Source organism: Parambassis ranga, chromosome 5 (genome assembly GCF_900634625.1).
Source record: "Parambassis ranga chromosome 5, fParRan2.1, whole genome shotgun sequence".
Taxonomy (NCBI): domain Eukaryota; kingdom Metazoa; phylum Chordata; class Actinopteri; family Ambassidae; genus Parambassis; species Parambassis ranga.
The window spans coordinates 13470237-13497317 of record NC_041026.1 but is presented as its reverse complement, the minus strand read 5'-3'; the positions used below and the strand labels follow the sequence as shown (position 1 = coordinate 13497317).

At 39.7% G+C, this 27081-nt stretch overlaps 1 protein-coding gene across 1 annotated transcript in view; it reads left to right on the top strand.

Annotated features, from left to right (window-relative positions):
- Window positions 1–27081, top strand: part of LOC114435538 (receptor-type tyrosine-protein phosphatase T-like) — a 257192-nt gene that overhangs the window by 122356 nt on the left and 107755 nt on the right. Inside the window, exons 11-12 of the mRNA XM_028405262.1 lie at window positions 6810–6919; window positions 24263–24464. Coding sequence (XP_028261063.1) covers window positions 6810–6919; window positions 24263–24464 — 312 coding nt within the window. The remainder of the gene's footprint in view (window positions 1–6809; window positions 6920–24262; window positions 24465–27081) is intronic.

The following is a 27081-nucleotide window of genomic DNA, read 5'->3' as shown; positions in this document are numbered from 1 at the left end:
ATTCACCAACTAATAATATTATTGCTTCATTGGCAAGCTATTAGAGTTGCCTATAGCTAACCTGCCAGTCTGTATTGATGTTAGAGGAGTTTACTGCTGCTTAAGTTATAGGTAATCAAGGTAAAAATGACAGGGAACTAGGACAAAGGTCATAGTGTTAACTTGTGATGACTGATGTCTGTTATCTCTGTGGGGTTTTGGTGTAATTTTTCCCTGAATAAAACACCATTTGAAAAACATCATATTTCCAATTTTTAGTAAGCATGGAACGGTTCGGTTCGATTCGGTTTGATTTCCATTGTTGAGGTTTTTCTACTTTAAACACTCTGAAAATACCAGATGAGCATATAATACATAGCCTATTTAGCCAACATTCAACATATTTAGGAATCAGTTCCGTGTTTCCCCATCATTATATCAGGTCAAGTCAATTTCATTACTTTTTAATTGTAATCAATATAGCACCAGATCACCGAACAGAACACTCGCCCCGAACCGAAACATGTGTACCAAACAGTTTGGATTTTTTTTCCTGAACCGTCCCTTCCCTAATATTTAGTATCTGAAAGTTTCAAATCAAGCCCACTGGCCTTATAGCAGAGTTTTATAGATGTTCCACAAGTGGCTTCATCAGTTCTGCTTCACATTGCCCCTCTGTATCAACCAGAGTGGGGAAAAAACACGACCCCAGTGTAAAGCCACGCAGTTAGAATTTGTTTTTATCACTTCAAAAGTATTAGCATTGACCTTGTTATTGTCACAGGATGATTAATTATAACCTTTAATTATATACCTATAACTCTAATAATATTCAAAACAAAACCTCACAACGAACAAGCCGTGTTCACATAAAGGAGGTTCAGTGTGTGTCCCCAGAACTTGAATACTGTTTTGTTTGCTTCCCCCACAACATGACTAATACAAGGACACACATAGACTAGCCTCAGAGACAAATGTCAAGTCCACTTATTGTACACACCAGCCCATTAAGCTAACCATAAAACACCTATCTGTCAGGTAGCTGTCAGGTCAGCTCAATACTACTGCTTTACTGCCAGGCCTCTTATTTATCAAATGTATATCGAGGGATGTCAGCGAGGCAGTCTCACCCTTAACTCCTCTCCTCCTCAGAAATGATGTAATCAGACATGCAGGGTACATGGAGATGCATTGTGTTATCTACGCACACAAACATTAGTTTGTCGTTATTATTGAGAACGAACACAGGGCCACAATACTGTATACAGTATGTTTTTATATTAAATGATGCCATGCCTCTGCAAATAATAGAGGCTCAAGTTGTTTTCTTTTTAATCTGTCAGGCCAGATATCCCATCACATGCTTAAGTGCTTCTCAAAGACAAACAGCAGATATTAAATACACTGATCTCAAATCCCCATGTTTATATCGTCATAAATACCCCGAGCACTATTACAAGAGAAGAAAAAAATGATCCCCTCACTCAGAGGGCAGTGGCAGTCGACAAGATTTAATAATCCTTTTATCATCAGGGCACAGGGTCCACTGTAAGATCACAGCTAAAGAAAAACAATAATAGGAGACATCTGCTTTGTTTTTGTTTGTTTCTTAATAGCTGTCACTTCACAAATAAGGCTATTCATCAAAGCACAGCTGCAGAAGTGCACTTCTTTCGGCTTTAATCATTCGAACCGTTTATTTATTTTGTAGATGATTGTTTTTTTAAATCAAACAAGAGTACGGTTTGAAAAAAAAAACTATTATTAACTCAGGCCTGTTTCAAATGAACAATGTTTTTTTTAAGTGATTTGAGTTTGCAGGGTGTTATTTATTTCACTGTACATGCAAGGTGTTTTTGATATAAATAATATATAATTGAATACATGCAAAGAATACGATAACCCAAACAAAAAAACAGAAATAAAATCAGATCTCCAATCCCTGATTTAAGCTGCATCCCTGCTACTGAGTTTATTTACAGAATATTTAAACCTCCAAAGCAATAAAATCTTAAATGAATTTGTTAAAATAAATAATGACCTGTATGGTAGATTACACACCTTGGAAAACCTGACTGATAAAGTTGCACACTCACCATAAGCAACCTCATTCAGCAAAACCACAGATAGTTACTTGGGGCTGTTTTAGCTTTGGGTCACAGCTGCTCTGGGTACGGGATGCCTTTAATGTTTGTGAGATATAAGATACCTAAGAATGACATTCGTATTTTTAGTCAATCCGCATGCAAACATGAGTCATGGTGAAACTTAGAACCTAAAATGGCGACCATGTAGCACTTTCCTTGTAAATATGTGTGTATTATTTTACATTTGTTTTTATACAATTTTTTTATACAATTGCTAAATCCAGCTGCGAGTAAAAACAAATGTTAGTCGTGGGCAAGTCCACAGCTTTGGATACTCTTCCACCATCCCCCACTCACCTCTGTGTTTGGACCTTAATTGGTGCCATGTTAAGATGACATCTGCCATTGCACATGTAACGTGCATCTAGCTTTTAATGAATGTGTCAGCACATTTTGTGTGAAAATGATCCCCAAAATCACTAATAAGCATCAGTTTGTGCTGCTATAAAGCTCTAAACACTAACAATAAATACAAGTCAAAATTTCCATATAGACCAGGGGTGCTGCTTTCATCAAGTGAAGTCAGATGAAAGGCAAATTTGTATCATGCCAGAAAAGATCATTTGAACCAAATTGAGAAAGCAAGACAGGGTTAAGAGACACATACCAGGAACAGAAAAGAAATCATAAGAGAAAGGGCAAGACACACACACACAGGAGAGAGAGAGCTGCTGGCATAATAAAGCAGGCCATTCATTGTGCAGCATGATGGAAGTTAATCAAGTTATGATTAATGTGTTACAGCTGCTGTTATCTTTTCAATGAAGCCTGTTTTCTTCTGTCTCAGCCCCTAAGGTGCACACACGTATAGACAGAAAGATACACACACGCACACACACAAAATAGAAAGAAGCATGCAAATGCTCTCTCCTAGAAGGAACACACACACAAATGCACCATACAGATATCCATAAATATTATGGTAGTGCATTATAAAAGATGGCACACACACACAGAAGTGAGTGATAAGGTGTTGAATAAAAATGGCAGCATCTAATTGCATTTCTTTGTTAGGGTAATTTGATATGCTCCACAGGCTGGGGCCTTAATCAACACCTTGGAATTACTAATCAAAATATTCCTCTGTCAGACTTCTTTGACAGTTTGTGTGTCTCTCTGTAGTGAGGGGTTCATGTGGGGGTTCATTTCGGTCAACACTTTTTTTAAAGTATGCACATTGTGATATGACCTGCAGGGAGGTGTCAGTATGTAGTTTAGACTAAAAAACAAAGGAACACGTGTCTCTCTAGGTGAACATTTTTGTACAGTTTAGCAGAAATACCCTCTATCCAGACCATGTACAGCACATTTCTAAAACAAATCATGATTTCTGATGAAGAATATGGATGATGATAAACAGATTTTACTGCAAATCACTGGAATAATAGCTCAATAATAACTGAACTTCTGGTAAACAGGGCTCTTGTCTGATAGGGCCTTGACAAATCAGGGAAGAACATGTAGGGATTTAGAGTTTATCAAGAACAACAATGGTGTGAAGTCTTTGTTTTTGGATGCTGGAGCAAGCTCATTAGCTAGCCTAACTTATTACTTTAAGGGACTCAAATACTGGCATACACCGTATTTTGTCAAGTATAAAATGTCCACGCTCCTTGCCAGCGGGATAAAATGGGACTTAATGCAGGTAAAACAGTGTAAAAATTACACACGTGTTACTTGTAATGTACAGTGGCTGCATGCAGGACTGCAATTAGAGCCGAATTTGAATCCTCTCTCATTTAGAAGTGCTGCTTTAGGTCTTAAAGACCCACAGTTTCTTTACTTGAATAGTAGCATGAGATCTTTGAACCCCTCGAGGTGCATCAGTTTGAGCCATAAAAGCCTCCTGCTGTTGTCAGACTGATTACTGTGTTGCATTGCAGCCGTTTAACTGACATCCTCACCTACAATGCATTAACTGTGAGTGCAGAAGCAAAAATAAGCTGAACTCTCTCCATCACCAACTTATTATGGGCAGCCAGCAGACACACAGAAATACACACCAGACAGTCAGCTGTCCCTCCTGACGTTGTGTGTCTGTTTAGAACAACTCACACCCTGATGGTGTGGATGCACGTGCACATTGTGTTCAGGGTCTAGATGTGTAGGTGTGCATGTAAGAGTGTATACTTGCAAGTTCAACAGTTTGACAGTTTCAGTCTCAGACGAGGCGTCTGACACCTCTTCCCTACCTCCATAAAGACGTGTGAAAGCCTGCCTCTTCCTGATATCACACACTGATGCGCACACTGTTGTTACTAGGTAGATCTTACTATAATGAGTCTGCGTACAATAATAAACACGTCTTCTTTTCAGTGCCTGCATGAGGAGAGATGTCACAGCTCAGTATCATATGACCCCACAGGCAGCTTTTTACCTTTCCTTGAGTCATCTTGCCAGTGATTCTCTAAATGACCTTTTCAGGAAGCCGTAATTATCTGCAAACATGGGCAGCTGCAGTGGTTTCCATGAATATTTGGACATTGACATTTTCTTTTTATACTTTAGACTTACTGTTAACCTGCTGTACTGTGAAAGTAACTGACTTTCACTGGTTATAGACTCACACTTTTATACATTGTATTCTTTATGTCACCCAGTCTGAGGTGACCAAAAACACTCTATAAAAAAGGGGAGACAATTTCTTCATTGATTGTAGGTGAATAATAGGAGTCAGTCTCTGACCATATGCAGGTGTTTGTCTACTTCACCCAGCCCCTGGTTGAGTAGACACCATGTTACCTGAGGTTACAATCCATGCTACAGTAGCACAGGTTCAATTCAAGCCCCTTGTTGACCTTCCACCTCTTTTACTTGCTGCCACTGTAATGCTCTCCACTGTAATAAAAAGGCAAAAAGACCCCACACAATGACTTTATAGTTTGTTGTGGGAGGGCCTGTATTTCACCATCCTGGCAGCCTGTGTGACTTTAGTTTAATTGGTCAAGCTGTGTTGGGCCGGCGGTGAAGGCAGCTCTATTCTCATTCCTCAGCCCCAGAAGTTGTAACTGGGTTATCACCCTTTGCAGACAGACTTACACAGGCACCTTTATACTTATACCCGAGAATCACATGACCTCAAGCAGCAGATGTTGGTTGTCAGTGGCAGTGTACGGAGCACTCACAGCACTTCTCAGTGGCCAAATGTTCTCAAATACAGTCATAACTGGGAGGAGCATGGGCTCACCAACTGCAGCACATTCCGTCCTCTGCTGTATTTATAGACCACACAACAGATCACACAGGAAGTTAACAGACCATCAAATCCTCGTAATGTAAGGTTGAATTAGTAAGTGACAAGACATGACCTTCATTGAACTTACCATGCATTATAAAGATTACAACCCATCGTGAAATTAAAACATTTTGAATATCTGTAACCTGAAAAAAATCATGAATACAAATAAATTTTTGCTAAAAATTCTCCTCAAATTTTAGGTTAAAGATTACAGTTTATTCAGAAAACGAAAAAAAAAGAAGAAGCCTGTAGAAGTCAGAGCATCAAGACATCAGGTGAAAGATTTCTATCTGGAGACAGTGGGTCCATCGACATTGAATTAGTAATTGACTTTGTAAGCTAATAGAGTTTTTGTTTGAGGTTTTCTATCCAAATGATGTGAATGTAAGACTCCCAGCAGCGAGTCAGAAAATCAGCCCGTAGCCAAAGGAAAATGACTGCGGCTGCTGTCATTGCGTCTCAGCAGTTGTTCCATTATTCACCGTCTACAGGGCTGCTTCGAGATTTATCTCTACATGACATTATTACAGCTCGTCTGTCTCCTGTTCGCCTTAGGATCAGGCTCGTTTCATTTTACAAATTACAGCTGAAGTGCACAATATTCCAGCAATACCTAAAAGTTGTAGCTCTTAGTTAAATAGGCACAACGTGTGTTGGGCATCATCTAAAAGCTGATGAAGAAGCCAGCAGAAGCCATGATGAATTTCTCCTGCTGCGTTGATCAAGAAATTACGTTCAGTACAAATTAATATTTTACATGTTAACGAACATAAACAGATAATGAGCAGAGCAACAGCCTAACTGTGGTTGTTTTATCCTCGGAGCAACATAGTTGCACCAAACTGTTTTGATTACTTTTGAATTAAGTTGATGTTTGATCTGCTGCAAAACCTATGTCAGCAAAACCTGATATGTATCAAAGAAAATGTAATAAAATGTCATGTCGTACCTAATTGTTGCAAATGTCCCCTGTGATAACATGTTCTTGATCAAACAGCAGGCCTCACTCCACCTCACGGGGGGGGGAGTCCATAATTAGATTTTGGATAACTTAATATTTAGAAAATTAGGTTCTCAGGTATTGGAAACTTTTCCTGCACTTAAATAATACAATTAAAGGATAAGAAACTGAAGTGAAATTTAATTTATGCTTTTTTCCACTCCTTTCTTCTCCTTTGTGTACCTTCTTACATTGTCTTATAACTGGGCTAAGCTCAGTGTTTATTGAATGGCTGGTAAAGTGGTTGGTAGTGTGAAAACATATTTGAGATTGTACTAAATTACTTTAATAGATCATTCTTGAGCGTTCTCAGCATCCACTGGCCCCTACACTGACTTGGAAAGTGTCAAGAATCTTTGGTACACAGTTCTTTAAAGCGGTGATATTTCCCATACTGACAGTATAGATGTGAGAACTAATTAAAGGCCCTGTTGTGTCCCTGCAGTGCCTGGCTCGGTGCCGATGGAATCCCTGCAGAACACGCCATACGAAGAGAAGATCTTTATGCAGTGGAAAGCTCCCAACGAGACCAACGGGGTCATCACACTGTACGAGGTCAGTCAAAGACATCCAACTCTAAGCTGATACCCACTGACAGCGTAGCAAGGTTGTGGTAGAGGTTACTGGTTTAAATTCAGACTTCACAGTGTGGAACGCAGCTGTGAGGTCCAGTTCTTCAGGTAGACCTGCTCAGTCCACAGCAATCCAACACATCAGCCATCCATTAAAACCTGGACTTTTGTCAACATTGTTGGCTGTTGCGTTAGACAGTGCATTACACTTAGATTAGTGCACAAACCTGCAGGCAGATAAGCCTGCCAATGTCAAGTATTATTATTTCAGGGAGATTTAATTATATTTAACCTAAAATAATGAGGTGATTGATTTTCCTTTAAAGTATTAACCAAGCTTAATAAACTGTATTTCTTCTACTTAATTTGATAGGTCTAAATAAAGTCTAATTAAATGTAAGAAACATTCCTGTCCTCTAATACTGTCCCTACACTTTAAACTCAGGGTCTGTCAGCAGGGACAACCTCACATGTCATAGCACTGATAGAAAGGGAATCTTTATGGAAAAAGGTTGGATACGTTTGTAGTTTATGAAGATTAAGTACATGTTACAACCTGATTCAGTAATGATAGCTTGATCAAACTGTCAGCGTGTCAACACTGCAGTGCATCAGAGCTTACTGACACACACACAGATATCCTTTCGGATTGAATCCACTGGGTTGTGACCATCTGTGAAGCAGAGGGTTGCAGGTTTGATCCCAGGTCTGATGCTGATCTCATGTCTCATTTCACCTCTGCTGGCCTTTCAGCAGCTCTCTGCTTTATTACAACTGCAGCAGAAAGCCTGCCCTTTGAGCAGCACTAAAAAAACAGGTTTTTAGAGAGAACAGATAAAGCAAAATGAGACTGAGGTTCAGATTTTTTTGTATTTTTGAACATTCCTGATTCTGTTTACTTTGGTAAATTCCTGGACACAGGATTTTTTATTTTTTTTTTTACTGAAGAAACAGCAGCCTTCAGCTGAATTCCTTTAGCAGCAGGAATAGATTTCACAGGATAGGAGCTGTGTCCCAGGTGAGGTGCTGAGGACGCATTTGAAGCCTGATTGTGTCACCATGGTGCAACCATTCCCATTTCAAAGGCCAACAAATGCATCCTTTAGGTACTCAGGGAGTCTTTCACAGACTAAATCGTCCAGTTTTACACCTGTGGGTACGGCCTTCAAGACCTACGCCTGTGGCCCATGAAATACATCTCTCTGGGCCATGTGACCTCAATTAGCACACAGCCAAGCAACTAGGAAGCTAATGATATTGTAGAAGAGATAGGAATTGTAACCTATACCCAAAACACGATGTGATCTCTAAACCCTAAAGGGAGGGCTCTGTGTATAAATATAACCAACAGAGAACCAAAGCCAAACTTCAGTGCAGAATGTGTAATGGCACATATCTGTTAACCAACGCAGGTCACCTAGTTGAATGTACTGCTCCACTGTTGCTCCAGCAACAGCAACAGTGCATGCAGCACCTCTTCTACACCTTAAGAAGGATTTTGGCTGCCAGTGACATTGAGTACCTTCTCACACTAAGCACATGACTCACTTTACTAGTTTTAGCATGTCAGGTCACAAGTCACAGGTCTTCTGTAGATTCTAAATTTCCTCATACCTCTGTGTCTACAGTGTACATGAGGATGCACATGACTCATCAGTCATAGCAATGATCTAACAGAATACTGCCTCATAACTGATGGGAGACTGAATGAGATACAATTCAGCCCTGAGTGTAAATTCTTGTAGAAGGAGACGGAGAGATGTAAAGCTTGGACATGAAGAGAAGGCAGAAGAGAGACTTGACAGTCCTTGAGACAATGTTTGGAAGTGAGTGAGTTAGAAAGAGGTGGGTGTACACTTTTGTGTGTGTGTGTGTGTGTGTGTGTGTGGTTATAGACGGTTTATTCGGGTTGAAGTTGAGTTGAGCCCTCTATCTAATGAATTATTGACCCGTTCTCTGTCTCCTGTCTGCCTCTTATATCACTGCATCAAGGAGCTACCTCACAGCAAGACCTGGCAGGACTATTAGTGTGTGTCTGTGTGTGTGTCTGTGTGTGTGTGCCCATCTAAAAGAGAGAGAGAGAGTGTGGAGTACCAGGAAAAGGAATGTGTTTTCTTGAGTAAGTTGGGAAGTTTTTGAGTGAGTGCACTGGAAAGTAAGTAGTTTGTAATTGAGTGCATTGTAAAAGAAAGAGAATAGTCGCATGTGTGTGGTGGTAATGTCTTATAAGGGGATGTATGAGGTTTAATAGATAAGTGGACCACAGTAGTGACGGTGATGTAATCGTCACTTCTAAGTGGTGATCACTGATTTGTTTGTTTGTCTTTGAGTAGAGGTAGTTCTCTGAGGATACCAAGTTGGGTGACTAGGACCAGTGTTTGATGATGACATCAAGCACCAATGTGGACTTGTGGACAGGAGCTTTTGGTGAAATACCCGCTTTGGAGGTGTTGACTCAAGTTTCAGTCACCATAAAAAATTATGGATTATGCTGATATTTTTTATTACACCCATTTTTATTTAAAAAATGGAAATTTCTGGACCCAGTGAGCTGTTATTCTGGTCGTTTAGAGTTGTGGATAACACACAGACACACACATTGCTGGGAGACCCCCAGCTCTGTGCCAGTGTACCGTTGTGTGTTATCCATCAATCTGTCAAGATTATGTCATTGAGAAGGGGCTCTCTCTCCCCTGGTGCTGCCACACTGGCTCTTTGGCCAAGGCAGTGGATGACTGAAAGAAAGGTTGACATGGTCGACAGGGCCAGCTTGCAATTGTCAATTACCAGAAATGGAGAAACCACAACTGTTTTCAATCCTTTTAAATTAAAAAATTAAACATTTAACTCTACAAGCACAGGGCTGTAGATCGCATCTTGTTATACTATGAATTTATCACAATAAAAGTCCCCTAGGTAAAAATTAAACATCAAACAACAACGTCTGTGCTATAAGGAAATAAGTTTCCTCTAATTAAAGAGAATATTGTGTATTTTTGTATACCCTTACAACCTCATACATCTTGTAACAGAAGCACATTTTATTTTGGCAGCTTCTTCCTCCCATATAATCATCTCTGTTTTCTCCGGAGCCCTTTCTAGCTCCTGACATCAATCTCTAGTCTTCCCTCTCTCTTTCTGCTCAGCACACTCTCTGAGACCTCCATTAAACCTCAACCCAGAGCTTGAAAAACACTCTCCATAGTTTATAAATCTCTTGGGACCATCATCAATTTCACCTTGTTTTGCGTTGATTTCATTAATATCAATCAAAGCTCCTGGCCCTCTTTGCCCAGCAGAGGCGTCACGACTCACCATCATCTGTTAAACATATCAGAGGCTCTACACAATGTGCAGCTATTAGAGATAATTACTATAATTGCAGCTATTGACAGGATTAAAGGCATCATCTGCAACATCTAAAGGGGCTCTTGTTGTGTCCTATCCTGCTCTGTTGTCTCTGTTTTTTTTTCTCTCCCTATCGTCTTTGTGTCCCTGGCTTTTCAGAAAGGGAACCAGATGAATTACACTTAGGACAAAGAGACAGTGGGGTGAAGGAGGAGGTAGTGGTGGTGGGGTTAACGTTTATGGAGGTGAAGAATGGCGAGGAGCGATAAGGAGAATGAGAAAAAAACAGAAAAAACAGAAGTAGGAGATGAGATTAAAACACAGAGTGAGCAAGTAAAAGTGCACCCGAAAAAAACAGTGCTCATCCTACAGCGTGATTACAGGAATTAATCAATGTGCAAATATGATCGCTTCATCTCTTGTATCTTATTACTGTAATTGCAGCTAATTACAGGATTAAAGGACACATCTGGGTGAGATCTAAAGGGACCTCCGCTCCCTCTGGTCCTCTGCTCATCTGAGAAAATATTGAATGATGTTGAGGAAAAATGGGATGGATGGATGTGTGAAGGTAGGAAACAGAGAGGAGAGGAAACGGCAAAACCAGCACATCCTCTCATTAAAAACATGTCAACTGCATGTAATTCTCAAAGTAACACATGTCATCATTTTGACTTGTGCCATTACTTATCTTACTGGTACTACTATGATTAGATAGCGAGAACTGTTTCCATCTTTTTTCTTTGGCAAGCATGCTTTACAACACCCCATCCAGGAAGGTGACTACTATGTGTTATATTCCAAGGTCCCAGATGCTTCTGGACCATCAGTTTAGTAAAATGACACATGGCTACGTAAATAACAGACGTCTCAACTGCCTTAAGATTAAACCATAATCTGTAAATATAAATAACTATAATTGCAATTGTGTCGTATCCACTTTATGAAGTACAAAACTTCCTGAATTTTGCAGATCAGGGAATGTAATGTTTTAACACTGCATTACACCAAATCTCAATGGAAGTTTTTTTTTCTTTATCTTCTTGAGTTGGCATGGTGCAATTTAATTGGCAATCAATCTAATCAGTCTCCCTTAGCTGACATTTATCTTTAATGGTGTAGGAAAATTAATCTGCTGCTTAAAAAAATGCAAATGAAAAAGTCTGTCCAGGCCCCTACCTAATCATAAATCATAAAAAGCATGTTGAAAACATGTCCCTTTGTAAATGATTATTATAAACAAATGAGCAAAAGCAGGAAGCCTGACATCATGAGAGGACAAAGTTTGATGTCTTTCTTAACTTGAACAGATTAGACCAAATCTGATGCAGGACTTTCACTGTGAGGCATGGTGTTGTTTAATTGGCGCTTAGGCTGTGGGTTTTTTAAATTTAGCTACAATGTTAGAATTCCCAGTTTTAAAGTTTTTTTTAGAGGATTATGTTTTTATTAAAGCTTTATAAAAAACCCACTGCAGGGGCAGTCGATCACACGAATGGGTAAGTGGTGCAAATAAAACCACACAGTATCTTCTCCATGTACATGTTCCTGCAACATTCTCTGCCCTCCATGACCCCTCAGATAATACTCAGATATTGACCGTTACTGGACCGACAGCAGAGAAGCACTCAAAAACACACACATACACACAGATCATGACCTTGTCAATCCCTTTTCAGATTGCCTCATCAGAGCGTTACGGGTCCTCTGTTAGCACTCACCACCCCACTGGTCTCTGAGGAGTTCTCTCTGAACCCCCCACTAACTTAACAGATGCTAATGCAGAACAGGTGCTAACATTGATTAGGATAAAGCAGTGAAGCAAATCATGAGATCAAGGTTTAGCTGATTCAGTTTGACCAACCAACAAGTGAGAGGTTTTCATGCTTCAACCTGATGTGGAGAACAGCACATCTCAGCTGTTGGTTTAAATCTGTACATAAACTGGCACATCAAATCCAACAGAGCACACACAGGAAGCTGAGAGTGACACTAGATCTACTACTCAATACATCCACTGTGCCCCCCCCCCCCCTGTGGAGGCCAAAAGGTCTCTGCAATTCTTGACAGTTATTGACAGACTACACCATCTTCTCATTTAATGCAGGTAAATCTGTAGTATGGAGGCTTTCAGGCTTGACTGCACCAACTTGCCCTAATTAAACCAATATTTATAGATACTGTGGGGAATTTAAGCAGGCCATTTGTATGTTATTAGTCAATTAAATGGACATTATCAGTTGTCATTATTATAGACAGAAGGTAGTTGTAGGCCAGAAGGTTAAATGTTATCATCCACTCTGATTGATAAGCATTAAATATATAGGTGACTAAATGCATGTCACGTCTCTCTTGGCATCTCGTCACTATGGCAACAAAGAAGAGAATAGTTGTTTTTTCGCCAACCAGTAAGGTGCAATTTTCCTCTAAGGAAGCTTAGGGCCTGTGTTTTGTCTTCTAAATTTCCTGGTCTTGTTGTCAGGTCAGCAGTTTAGTCATGAGGCATAATGACTGACTTTTTTTTTTTTTTTTTTAAATGGTTGAAACACTTCTGGCCACCCCTCTCCACGTGGTAGTGAATTCGCAGTCAAAGAAGAAATATATGAGTGTTTTGCTGACAAATCTTTGAGTTGTTTAATCCAACAAACCAAAAAGGCAACTAGTAGTATGTAGTTATTCTTGTCTGGTTTTGTGTGTGAATAACCTTTCTCTTCTATTCCTCTCTCTCTTCAAGTAGAGTCTTTAATCAATCACAAGAATCAATACGGGCAGCCCGTCTGGTTATTTATTTCAGTGGGTTACTCCGTTCCAAGCTGTACAAGCCACAGAGATATAGTATAGTTACATTCTTTTCCCTCCATGGCTGCTCACTGAACAAAGGAATGATTGATTCTCATTAGGGGAGCAGCAGTCACCTGAGGTGATCTCTCGCTATTGATGCTGTTTATTCTGTTTACTGAAGCAAATAAGAAAGAAGTTAAAGACACCTAAAAAAAATCCAGCAGGGCAAATATTGACACAGAGATGAAAAGATGGGACTTCGTCATTCGTCAACTGAGATTTTCTGTTGTTGTTTTTGACTTACTGATCAAAATAAGCACTGTTGTTGTTAAATAGCCATTAGCACAGTTCTCAGTATAAAAAAAACTTTAAAATTCACAGACAGCTTAATTATTTATTTGTCCTCGCCTCTTTTTTTTCCAATTTCTAAGGAAGTGTTTAATATAATATGAGATATAAAAAGACAATTTACGCACATACATGCCCAAAGGCTGCCTTCGGTTACTATAAAACCTAGCAGTATGTCAAAAGAACAGAAATATTTGGAAAAAAAATGAGAGAAACAGAGTGAAAGAAATCAAAAGTCTATATGCAGGAAGCCTGTGGAGCCAGAGTCAAGACACCGATACCAACGAGTCAGAGGCAATCTCATCCAAACCTTTAACGCCATACCATCTTGTCTCTTCCTCGTCTCTTTTCCGTCTTCCTCTGTATTGTTTTCCATTTCTGTCAATAATGGACTATATTTAGAGTGGCTTTCAAGTCCTTGAGCTCCTGACCCCATTTACTCTGTCACACTGCCTGTCTGGCCTGCAGGGGAATGGCCTAGTATCACTTACACCTGTGTGTGTGTGTGTGAGTCTCCACATTGTAGTGCATCTCTGCTTTTCTGTTGTATGTGTGTATCTGAAATATTTATAACTGCATGGTGTGGTACAGCCAAAAGAAAAGGAGAAACTTGTAAACAGTGTCCAAAGTGGCCTTTCATCTAAAATAAATAAATAAATAAAAAAAAGTAAAATTAATGTTTATAGTCACACTTTGATTAAAATCAGCTTGAATTTCCTCTGAAAGGAAGTGCATTAAAATGTGGGGGTCATTGAGCTTCAGAGGCACTGGAATAATTTTATCATCATGTCAAAACATTATGCCTGGCAGCAAATGAGCCAAGAAAATCTAACATTAAGACCAAGTGAGCACAACAACACATTAGCATCATGAAACACAGCAAGTCTGTCAGAGCAATACCGTACAGGCCTTATGACATCACATTGATGCTTAGAGGAAAACAAAACTGAAAGCAAATGTCACAAAACAGCAGTCACAGTAATTAGAATAAGTAAGATGGAAAGCTTAGAGCTGAGATCAGTGAGCAACCTGTCTGGGATGACATTTCAAAGAAGGGAAGATAAACACGATAGGCCTGTCACAGTATCAGATGTTTACTGCACAGGTATCCTGGACAAAATAATTCACAGGTTAATATTTATTCAGTTTTCGCATCTTTTACTTTCGCTCTCTACCTGACAAGTAACCAAAAGAAAGACAAAATATTGAAAACATTGATATTTTAAAAGATTACAGCTTTGCAGCTATGTAAATATGTTTAACATACATCCTTAAATTCATCAACGGATCATCTCATCCACATCACATCTACCTTTTTGATGTAAATCTTGCTTGTTTGTAACACAAATGGAAAAGGTACCACCTTGTTCTTAGATTAATGAAGATAGTTATGTAGTTCGCTGGTGTATGTTTGGAGTCACAGTCAAATGTAACTAAATAGGTTGTATTTTGTGATCAAAAACCTTTAAAGAGCCTCAAAGCTGATTGCAGTCCTGCACCTAAATGCTAAATAATGTGCACCAGAAAAAAACAGATTATATATAAATGAAGCAATGAGTTTACATCTATTGAAAACATGGGAACTCAGTGACGCTAATCTGTCTGCCAGTAGTCAAAGAGAAGAGGATTATACATCCAGACGCATGTACACACGCATACACACACATCTACACACACACACTGCTCACACAAGGGGGTAATAGTCAGAGAGGATTATCCATCTAGACCCCCACCCCTACCCCCTGTGTCTCTTACACACACACACACAGGATTATGTGCAGCCGTCTAATCTCTCAAGCAGAACAACTTCCTGCCCTCCAGCCAATCAGGACTGCAGTCTAATTTCTCTAGCCAATCACATGTCCCCTGAGAACCCTGAAGGCTAAATCAAACCAGCTTTCAGGAGGCAGCTTCACCTCCCTCTGTTCCTCTACCTGTCAGAAATTCATCCTCCTTTTACACATCATTTCTCCCTTATTACCAAAGAGCTGAGGTCAAGTCTCCCACTGCCCTAAATACAATATTTTAAGCTGAAATATCTAAAAAAAAAAAACTCATATTGTGTCTATTTTTTCATGGCTGTAACTTGCTGTTGTGAAGTAAACCACATAAGACAACCTGTCAATCTGCGGTGAATAACTCGTCAGTGAATGATTTGTAATAGGAGCAGGAGCAGCACGCGTGGCCTACATTAGCATCCAGAGGGAGAGTGCTGGTTCTGTCACTCGTCTTACTGTCGGCTGGCAGGAAGTTGCTGTGTGCCTGTCAAACAAGTATTACCAGGATGCCGATTCAGGCCGTTTCCTGTCAAACTGTCACCACTGGCTGATTTTAAACGCTCCATCTCTGATCAGCTCTTCCAGGGAGAACCAAGTCTCTACCCTTTGATACTTTTGTGTTGATTCTGATGGGAACTTTTGATAGACAAATGACAGGGTAACAAAAGCTTTCCAAGGCTCTTGTATCCTGTCATTTCTTGAATTGTATATTCTTGGAACTCTAGCCTTCTGCCACTCGACGGCTGATTGAACAGCCTGATTAAGCAATTGAGACCTTTGTTTGGAGCTTAACAGCCCAGCTATTTATCATTGGCCTTCTCCTCATCTCTCATGTGTATATTTATCTCAGTGAGAACAATACTACTGGCTGGAAATATTATCATGCTATATTTAGTCCTCGTCTCTCTCGCTCTGTCCCTGTTTTTCTCTCTCAATTCTGTTTTGTTATCAAGAATCCATGACAACAATTGAGATAACACAGCTTGGAAATATTATCGGATTATTGTCTGTTTCTCCAGTTTGCTTATCTGACTGGGAAGAATAGAAAAACGGGATGAGGAAAACACAACAAACTGTTTTTATGTGCATTTGCATACCTATATGCAGTCTCAGATCTGTATGTCTCAATGCCCGATTTTGTATTAGCGTTTGTGTTCCTGTATCAGTCTCCCTATCTGTGGCGACCCAGAATGTCTTGACATTATAACGTCTTGAAGCAAGAGAACACTCTGTCCCAAATGGAAACTTCTAAAAGCAGAGATGCTGGGACTTAAAACAATAGAGTTCAGTGGTGAGGCAGGGGGTGTCAGGGAACACACTGAGAGGAAAAGAGAGAGGTTTTATTCAGGTTTTATATATTGCAACCATGAAAAATATGGTATTAAATGTCTTCCTGTCAGACTTACTGAGTCTGAAGGAAGGGATGCAGATGACAAGGATGCTAAGAGCATATTGGGCCTCGAGAGAGAGAGAGAGAGAGAGAGAGAGAGTAGGGTGGCACAACTGGAGATGTCAACAGACTGAGAAAAGGCACTATTATTTATTTTGTTTGGTGTAAAAAAAAGTGCATATCTCCTCTTTTTTTTATGCACTTGAGTTCATGTTGTATAAAAATGTGGTGGAGGGTGTCTTTTTTGTGTGTTGGAGGCAGCGTCTAATGAACAAGACAGAAAGTGTCAAATTGGCTGAGAATAGTACAGGATTCTTCTTTTTGTGAAGGCAGGGTTCTCCTACACTGTCTGCCAGAATCAGCAGACCTCTCTGACGCTCAGAGGCAGAATATCACATGTCAAGAGGCATTTCTTTTTTTTTTATCTTTTATCACAAGTAAAAAGCTGTTGTTACTGTTTATGTTGCCTCAAATCCTGCCCCTCTCCACCAGGAAGTGCATGTACTACACATGTAGCCCATTCAGGGCGGGAGTCATTACCAGAGTAGCTGAGAAAATGGCAGAAAAGCTTTTGTAGATTGCATATAATGTTTATTAAGGGGTCTGTTTTTAACCCATAGCACATCTGTTCCTAAACCTATCCAAGTAGTTTTGGTGCCTAGAGGTGTAGATAAAGCAACTAAACAAGAAATTAAAGATTTAGTAAATTAGGTCAACCCTGTTTGTTTTTGTAGGAGTAATTGGCAATCGATCTGTTCTGTTGTTAATGTGTGAGTGTGTCTTGACCCACTTCCTGACTCCTTCAGCATTAACAGGACAGTTTTTTGGACAGTATAATTTAACTATAAGAAAAATGTCTTGCATGCCAAGTGAAATGTCATGTCCGTTCCAACCAATGCATTTTGTACTCCAATGAAATAAAGGTAAGTAGATGAAAGAGAGAAGGAGAAGCAAAAAAAGAAAGAAAATGTGCGTGTACTGCCCATAATATAGTACACACACTCGCATTAGTGTGCAAAACTGCAGTGTGGTTGAATTAGATACGGTTTACAGTCTAAATCCTGGGTCTGAGGAAATACTTATTGTTATACAGAACCATGAAAGGAGGTCTGGGCATTGACTCTATTGAATAAAGAAATGACAGAAACTTTTAGGAGTTCAGGAAAACAACTTTATTAATTTACTCTGCTATAATATGATTGAATGAAAACGTCGACTAAATGTTTTTAAAGTACGTGGGTAGTAAACAATTTGAAATCCCACTCAAGTGAAATAAAACGGAGCAGGAAGAACAAACAGCTCACATAGCTCCTACTTAATTCAACAGGGCAGAGAACAGCAAGAGGAAGATAGTGAGGAATGAAGCCGCTGCATATTTTCTAATAAAACAAACAGAGGATAAAAAATGGAAAACGACAAAACTGAATTGAAATAGCTTTCTACAACACACAACGGCGCCTCGTAAACATTGTTTATTTCCATAAAACTTGGCCGGAGCTCAAAATGCAGTACACACACACTGCAGCTGCGGTGTGTTTGATGAAGGCTGCTGCTGGGTATGAGCTTCTAACACTCACCAGCATCGATCTCCTGCATGGACACACACAGTTGTATGTGTTGGCTCACCCTGACAGACACACCAAACACAGGTACAGTGTTTCTGGCATGCATTTCAACACAATAGATTTAGAAGTACGGTAACTTTTCGCTTGGCAGGGTGTCCAATATTTTTGTCTTATTAGTGGAATGATGTTCTTTGCCTTAGTAGGAAACTCTAAAATATCTATGAAATCTGGAGCTGACCATGTTCCAACACATCTCCACACATAAACAACAGAACAAGTTGGAGGTAATGACGGTGAAGGGTCAAATGGTTGTAGAACCCAAATTCAGATTTTCACTCTTGAGACCAGTTAACTTAAAGTGCTACATTTCCCGATAAATCAGATTCTTATTTAGTTCTGCTTTAAAGGTCTTCGCAACAAAACAGCTTTGATTAGATTAAGTCATGGTGTCATGCCCAACTTTGTTTGGTCAAGTTTCCTATACATCACTATATTTTCCTTAAATATAAAGGCTGCCACAAAATCCACATTAGCGGTAAGAGAGGTTGGGTTGAGGATTGGCCAATGCAGGACACAGCAGTTCAGTTCTCTATGATGTTATCTACCTAACATGATTACCTGCCTGGAAAGAGACTGTAATGCATCATGCAGTCCATTCCATATCTTACATACTTCTACAGAGAACATGTTGTGGTGTTGCCATGTGTCTCTTACCGTTCGTTCACACCAAGAGTGACTAAATCTGTAAAATAACTGGAAGTCATTCACTTTGTATGGGCAAGAGCAGCTAAAGTGACTAAAGCTAAAAAAGTTGAGTGACTAGAATGACGATCCCAACTCCTCCCTAGTCACTGTTGTGTGTTCTTGGGCAAGACACAGTTAATGCAAATTAGCTATGACGTGTTTTGGCAGTAAAACATTGACAACCAATCAGAATGTAGACGTCCCTCACTCGCTTGCTATCTCTCGGGGAATATAGTCGGAACACTGGTTCCTACTGTACTTTAGTTCCTATCAAAAAGACGTGCGAGAAGTTGATCACTGCCAGATGACAAAAGCGACAAAAGTGAACAGAACTTTTTTAGAAGCTGTACTTTATGAGCAACAAAAGTGATTTTACAGCTTTAGTCGCTCTTTGTGTGAACGCACACTTTGAGACCACAATAAAGTATCATTAACATCAACGTATTTTAAATGTTTTAAATGTTTGTTGTTACGCAATGTAGAGTATTTGCAGTATATCTTGAAGAAAAGGGAAAATGTATATTTATATTTTCTCCTTCCATCTCCTCTTTTTCTCCTCTTCCTCCTTTTCTTCGCTGTCCCTTTCTCACCATCCCCATTCCTGTTAACTAATTCAAGCACACACATAATGAAAAAACACACACATACACACCTTCCGTCTGGTGAGTTATCCCCCACAGACGCACACTCTATTACCCAAGATGCACTGCCCCGCTGCGCGCCTGCCTTTTCATTGGCCAATAAAACAACCTGAGCTTTATGGCTCTACCGACTCCAAGTACATCAACTATGATGAGAGAGAGAGAAAGATGGTGAGAAAATGGAGGAAGTAGTGGATAAAGAGGAGGAAGGGGAATTGAAAAAGGAGAACAAAATACTCTTAAAGAGAAAATACCATGTAAAAAGTAATAAAAGAGGGAGAGAGATTTTTCCATTCAACATGGGAAGAGAGGAAGAGGGGAGCAGGTGAGAAGAGGGAGAAAGTAAAGCCCATAAAAATATAGAGAGCCATTCATGACTTATAAAATAACAGCCATCGATGTGCAAACCAAAACTGCAGCGTAGATGAAATAGATGATATTTTATTGTTCCAGCCCCTAAGTCCCAGCCTGTATAAATAGCTATTGATTCAACATGTTTTATTCAGCCAGCCAGGCGAACTGTGAGGCCTGAGAGACATCAGCTGCTTGTTGAAGGCAAGGCTTGCTGCTTTGTCAAGGGGCTTTCTGCTGCAGTTTAGACTGTTGTCTTCTATTGGCTAAAGGTTTTGTCCCAAGTTCCTCAATCTGAGAGGCACTTAGTTGTCTGTCTGTGTTGCAGCAGGGGAGTTAAGTGTCAGGAAAAAGGAGGAGAAAACTTCTCGATGAAATGCAGTGAAATAGAAGAACAGGAGAAACAAAAAGAGAAACAAAGAGTCTGATCATGTTCATGGGAGCTTGGGAGGTGGCATCTTTGGCATTACTGTATATATATGTATATATATGTATATATATATATATATATATATATATATATATATATATATATATATATATATATATATATATATATATATATATATATATATATATATATATATATATATATATATATATATATATATATATATATTTTAGAACTTTCAGTTTTTGGTTAGGTCTCTGTCCCATCCAATACAGAGGAGGCAGGGTTTATGACCTACACAGACGTCATGTGGATCTATGGTTATATATACAGTCTATGTGCTGCTGACGGCCCTGCACTACTCCATACTAGTGAGGGACTAAAATGTATATATTTATCCATTGCTCTAAAAGTCTAAAAGCACAGTTATTTGTTGTCCATTAAACAATTATGAATATATATGATTTACATACAAAACATTGTGTAAGATTTCATTATGTTGAGGTTGTGGTCTTCCTTTCAGCACTCCCAACTCTGACTGACTTTTAGCATCTCTGCACAAATTGCTTATTAGACCATCTGTGTGTTAGTCCTAGGAAACTGTTTGGAAAGGACTGGTGCTTACAAAACAGTACTTAGCAGGTGATTGGATGAACCATCTGTAAGGCACTTTCTATTTCAAGAACTTTAACTGATCAGATCTACACTCGCTGAAGAGGAAACAGCTGCTGTTGGTTTTGAAAGCTTGCAAGTAGCAGTTAGCATGTTGCTAACGGATGCATTTTTTTTTCAAGATTTTATGCAAATAAAATGTACTTAAATCTTCCCCACACATCAAACATGCCCATAGCCTGCTTTACATTAGGATTCTGACTGATCCATTGACAGCTAGCTTAATTCATTGGAAGATGGAGATATGTGTGTTTGATGCCATCATTCGTGTGAGAATTGTGCTTTCCAAGGTAACTGAAATGCCGAATTCAGGAGGAAAAAAAAAATGTCTGAAGTGTCTTACATAAGATGTTAATGAAGAAAACAGTGTTGTTGTTCTGCTCTACGGTCCTTAGTGAAGGTTTGTGCTTCAATAAACCAACAAAGATTCAGTTCACATCCTTGGGAAAGTAGATGACTCAGGGACAGTTTAAATGCTGGTATTGTGGAGCACACACACTTCTATCTTCTAACAAGATGGTGACACATCTTTGCCCACATTTAACCTGAGGAGACTTCACAAAATACTGCAAAAAAGCACACATACCAGGGGATGCAGTGCTGAACATTAACCAAACATTTAACAGAATGAACTGAATGCACACATGCATTGATTCACACTAGCATTTCTTGATATTATTCTGTGTTCTCTTTCTTGGCATCTTCCTGTCCTTCTGCGTCCCCCATTTTGTACTGCTTTTGTCCTTTTTTGTTTTTTTGTTTTGTTTTTTTATCTCTCCACAGTCGCACATTCACACATCAGCACGACAGCCTGCAGGCCAGAGTCAGAGTGAGGTACCCAGCTGTCAGTGCTTTTGATTTGAATGTGTTAATGGAGCACCGAGTGCTGGCCAACGTCCACAAGTGTGAAGTGCTGAGATCCGCCTCCTCCCACCACCTCACCACAAAGTCACACACACACGCATATGAACACACACCTCCCAGCTACTCATTTTATGCATCCATCTACATCACTTGACATCGCTTTCTGTATTTTCGCTCTCTTGCTTTCTTTTGCTCATCCTCTCTTGTTTAGTCTCGCTCTTGGCCTTGATTTTGGTTTTTATCACTTTCTTCCTAAGTGTTCTTGCAAATAGTGATGCAGCATATAAAGACATTTAATGCTGATCAGATCAAATCTCTGTGTGGAACTCCTAACCCTGTATGTGCCATTGTAAACCCGGTCATTGTTCATTCATTGCCTCTCCATGTCTTGGCGGCTTGACCAGAGCAGAGTGTGACTTCAAGAGCAGGTGGAAATTTGGGTTTATATGCTGGGAAATCTCCCTGGTGTAGTTTAAACTAGAGAGTTCTCTAGACATCCTTTTTTCTATCAAACACATTTTTATTCCTGCTTAGTTATTTTTATCTCTGAATGTGTCTCCTAAGTATCCTCTTTCTGCTGGAAATTTGGAGTTGATGTGAATTTCTATTTTTTGTAGCCATAGCTACTGTATGAAGCTGCTCTCATGCTGGTGGAAAGGTTTTCCTCTGGGAATTCCTTGCTGGCAGTCTGCTAAACAGTGCTGCCCTAACATGCCACTTAGGCAAAAAAATGAAAACCACAAAGCAAACGATAGGAAATACAACTTTGAGTTTGAGAAAGATTTTAAGCTGGCAGAGGTCTCCTCTCCGCTGTCTGCTGATTATTTGTCCTTCCATCTCACTGTCTACACATTTTACAGTATGTATTCAATATTTGAGGATGAACTGAAATGCACTGAGCGTCCCTGACACAGCCCTGCACAAAGTGCTGAAACATGTTTTTGGGTTGAATGGCTATTAATGTGTTTTTCCCACCAGTCAATACTCGGTTGTACTGACTGTCATTCACAATGACAGCTGTCCTCCAGTGTTTTACTGTGCATGTTTGTGTGTGTGTGTGTGTGTGTTTGCGTGTCCATGTGTACTGTCATTGATGGTTTTGCAGTGTGGAAACTTGCCAGTAGCAACACTGCAACATTGACAGTTCTTTTAACAGAAGAACTATTGAAGTGTTTCTGCCAGTTTAGTGGCTGTGGGTCAATTTGCTCAATTTGTTCCAGTCTCAAAGTGGAGATGGAGAAAAAACACAGTTCTATTGTAAACAGACAACCTCACTTTAACTCCAACATTGATTTGTATGGCATTTAACAGACAGTTTAGGAACTGATGATTGATTTATTGGATTTGAGTTGAAGTGACAGCTGTTTTGAAGAGAGTGCAGGGGGGTCTGACTCTGAGGCTTCCTGTTTGTTTTGGATTAGAAGAGAAGAAAAGTACATAGATTTACCCCTTAACCAACAAATATCTATATTCATCTATATTTAAATAATGATAAAACTACCAATCATTACCCCAGATTATATGGGGACTAAAGTGCATTATAAATGCCATAATGCAGGATCAGTGGGAGCTTTGAGCTTGTTTCCCTTTAATTTGGTTTGCAATATGTTGGGAAAGCAAGCAGGGTTTTTATTTTTTATTTTTTTTTCTCGGATATTCCACCTTGACGTTAATCCAGAATGTCGGCAGAGTCCAAATTGTCTCAAGTATACTTTCAGGGCCACCATCATTTGCAAACTCAAGCAGTTGATCTTTTTCCCAGACATGTCCACAAATGTTTTGAGGAACTGTTCTTTCACATTCTGTTGGTCTCATTTTATCTTGCTTGCAGGCTTAATTTTAGCTGTGAGTTGTGTTTCAAGTATTGACTGAGTGGACTTTGATTGATAACACATTGATAAGATGGACAACATCAAATTGGTCAGTTTTTTCAAAACAGAAAACAAAGACCCTGAAGACTGTGAACAATTGCAGTACTTTCTTTTCCTGTGCTGCAGCCGCAGTGCCTAATAGTCCACGACCTGGTGGCTAGGGACCTTGGACCACCATTTTTCTTTTGTGTTATTTGGGTTTAAAGCCTTAAACTTCACTCTCAATGATTTTTCTCTTGGGTGAATTGGCACTATATTGAACTGATTTGTCACAAATGTCATTGATGTCCGCTGGATATAAAAATAATTAAAGGTTTAAGTCTTCCTAGAATAACTTCTTAAAGTGAAAATGTGTCATTTTTTCCTCAAAGCAGAACACCTCCAGGGGGCAAAGGAAAACAATCATTACGCTAAATTATTTAATTCCACTCGAGACCTTAAATGCTAATGCTTACCATCTGAAATCCAACTATTGACATGGCTAATCAAGCAGCACAATATTACCCTGAACTTGTTTCCATATTGCATACCTCTAAGCTACTGCATGCTAAGCTAACCATGGTTGTTTTTTTCTCCCTGCAGATCACCTACAAGGCGCTGAGCTCCTTGGACCCCAGTGCAGATTTGACGACCCAAAGGGGACGAGTGTTCAAGCTGAGGAATGAGACCCATCATCTGTTTGTGGGGCTCTACCCGGGAACCACCTACTTCTTCACCCTCAAAGCCTCCACCAACAAAGGCTTCGGTCCGCCTGTTACCACCCGCATCACCACCAAGATAGCAGGTAAACATCACCTGTCTTCTGCTAACTTCTGTTCGATCTTTGCTCTCTTATCACTAAGAGGTGTTGTTGCAACAAAACCCAAGCTTATTACCACATGAAAGCAAATAGACAGCAGCTAATTTCATTCCCAGCTGGTGAGCAGGCATGTCAGTCAAGTTTCTGTGTGAATGTACCAGTCTGTGTTTTTGTTTGTGTCTTCTTTTGTCTGTCGGAGTGACCATTTTCATGTCTGTCTGAGTTTTTTCTCTCCATTTGTAACTCACTGTTTTGTGTCAGCCACACTCATTCCATGGAAAATGTCAGTGGCACCACAAAAACAGGCGGAAACAATAAACAGTGAAATGTCCTCACATGTTAATGCATTTCTTTCTTCTTCAACAAGAGGACTTCTCATTCCAACTGTTTGGAGAAGGGTGTCATTTGTTGTTTAAATGACAGAATGACTGATGCAAAATAAAACCCTTTCACTTTTGTGTTTTGTGCTTCTCTCTTTGCTCTTTATAGCTCTGAGTCACCCTTTGTTTCTCCTCTCAGATTTACCTAACCCTCTCTGAGTGTCTGTTTCTTCTACTTCTTCTCCTGTCTCTGTTCCTACCTTCTGTAGATTTAGCTCATCCCAAATCATGTACCAAAACTGTCTTAATGTGATGTGTCTTAAATTTTGGGTTTGTGAAATAAGACCATAATAACGCTAAAACAGTATTGATAAGTTTGTTGCCTAGGGTAAAAGGTACATTTTTACACCTGTGTTTCCCTCTTAGAAATTGACATCTTAGACCTTTTAAAAGTAGTGATGCCATCATCATGCAGATCGGAGCATTGTCCAGATGGAAGAACACTCTTATTGTCATTCAGAAGGTTCAAGCGAACTGAAGACGTTTCTCTGCTCCTACAAGCAGAAGTTCTAGCTGTTTGGTGGGGAAACAGGTTAACATGTGGTGGAGGACCTCAGCGGGTGGGTCTGTGTGAAACTCACCAACAATAGCTCTAAGTGTCCCCATACTTACCTTGTTGGTCTGACTGTCTGGTCTGTCGAACGGCTGGCTAACAACTATGAGACTACAGGGGGGCTGTGTTGGTGGGACACGTTGACAGCCCATGGTTCTTGTTAGGCACTTGTGACTTGAAGTGAAACTTCCTGGGAATGGATGGAAGCATCAGAGAAGTTGTGAAATGTCTAAAACTGGTAGACCTGGACCTGGATGATGAGAATCATCATCAACTCCTCTTGTCAGCTTCACTATCTCAGATCATTGTAATAGACCCATGAGTTGCTTTGTAGAACAGAAAAAAAACAGAGAGCATTCCTATGGTAGTCTCTAAGACCTCACTAATTTGTCTGCCCGGGGGAGTCTGGTTTGGGTGATGGGGAGGCTGGAGTCTTCCTGTGCTGTCAGGTCAGGTACACTCTGGACAGATCACTAGTCTGTCTGTTGTTGTCATGTTTACAAATTCTTTTCTTTTTGGATCCACTTTAAAAATGACAAGATGACAATGTTCCAATCTGTCAGGATCATGTCACGGAGAAGGTCACCTTCACTTTGTGCCACCTCCTCCTGCCTTAGGCAACAAACTTATCAATCACCTAAATCCTTTTGGTGTGAAGTACAGACTGAACTACAGCGAACTACACTCTAATGTGTCATCAGTACGTTATGTGTTGTCTTATCTGTCAGCACCTTCAGTGACCTTTTCACTGAGCCCCCCATTCCTCCATCATTCTCTCAAATCTTAACAACAAGTTGCTAACAGGGAAAGAACGCGCTGCTTCCACACATAACAGATATGTCTCCTTTCAAATGTCACGCCATCTCCAATCTTCATTATCTCATTCAGGGAGCAAAGGATGACGGGATTTAAATTAAATGCTGTGGACAGATAAAGATGGATGGACAAAGGAGGAGGGGTTGGATTGGTGTTAATAACCTAAATGCCACACCAATCAGGAAGAAAAAGTGGTTTACTCAGGCAGACATTCATGCTGCACCTCCAATATGAGGCCATGACAGACATGAAATTAAAACTTGACTGTGAAGCCTTTTGGAGAAAAAAGACTACATCTGTCTTTTTGTTGCAGCACCTGATAAGATCACTGTTGTCAAGCGATGATAACACAATGTCAAAACAAGATACCCAAAAGTTAATAACTTAAACAAATATGTAAATTTGATTTGTTTTTAAGACTTTATGGTTTATTAGTTTGATATTCAGATAGGAATATGTCCTTTTCTTTGATACGGACTCAAAAGACATTCAGACTGCCTTGACTAATCTTAAAAAAAAAGAAAAAAGGGCTCACCTCTGATGTTTTATTATTATATTTGAAGCTCATGCTCAGATGCAAAGGCACATTTTCAGAGTTTGAACCCTGCTGAGAGGATCTGAATATGAACACATAAGCTCGCCTTTCCAGACAAAGACAGATAAATTTGTTGCAGTCTTTCTTTTTTCTGTACACATAGCCAAGTCTTAAAAAAACAATGGTCAGACATGGGGAACAAACCTCTGAAGTCTGGTATGGGGATAATCCCATTCTATGCCACTTTTCCTGCAAGATAACCTTAATATGTGTTGGTCTCTTCTGTTTATGGGAGTGGATGTGTTATTATTTGTAAAG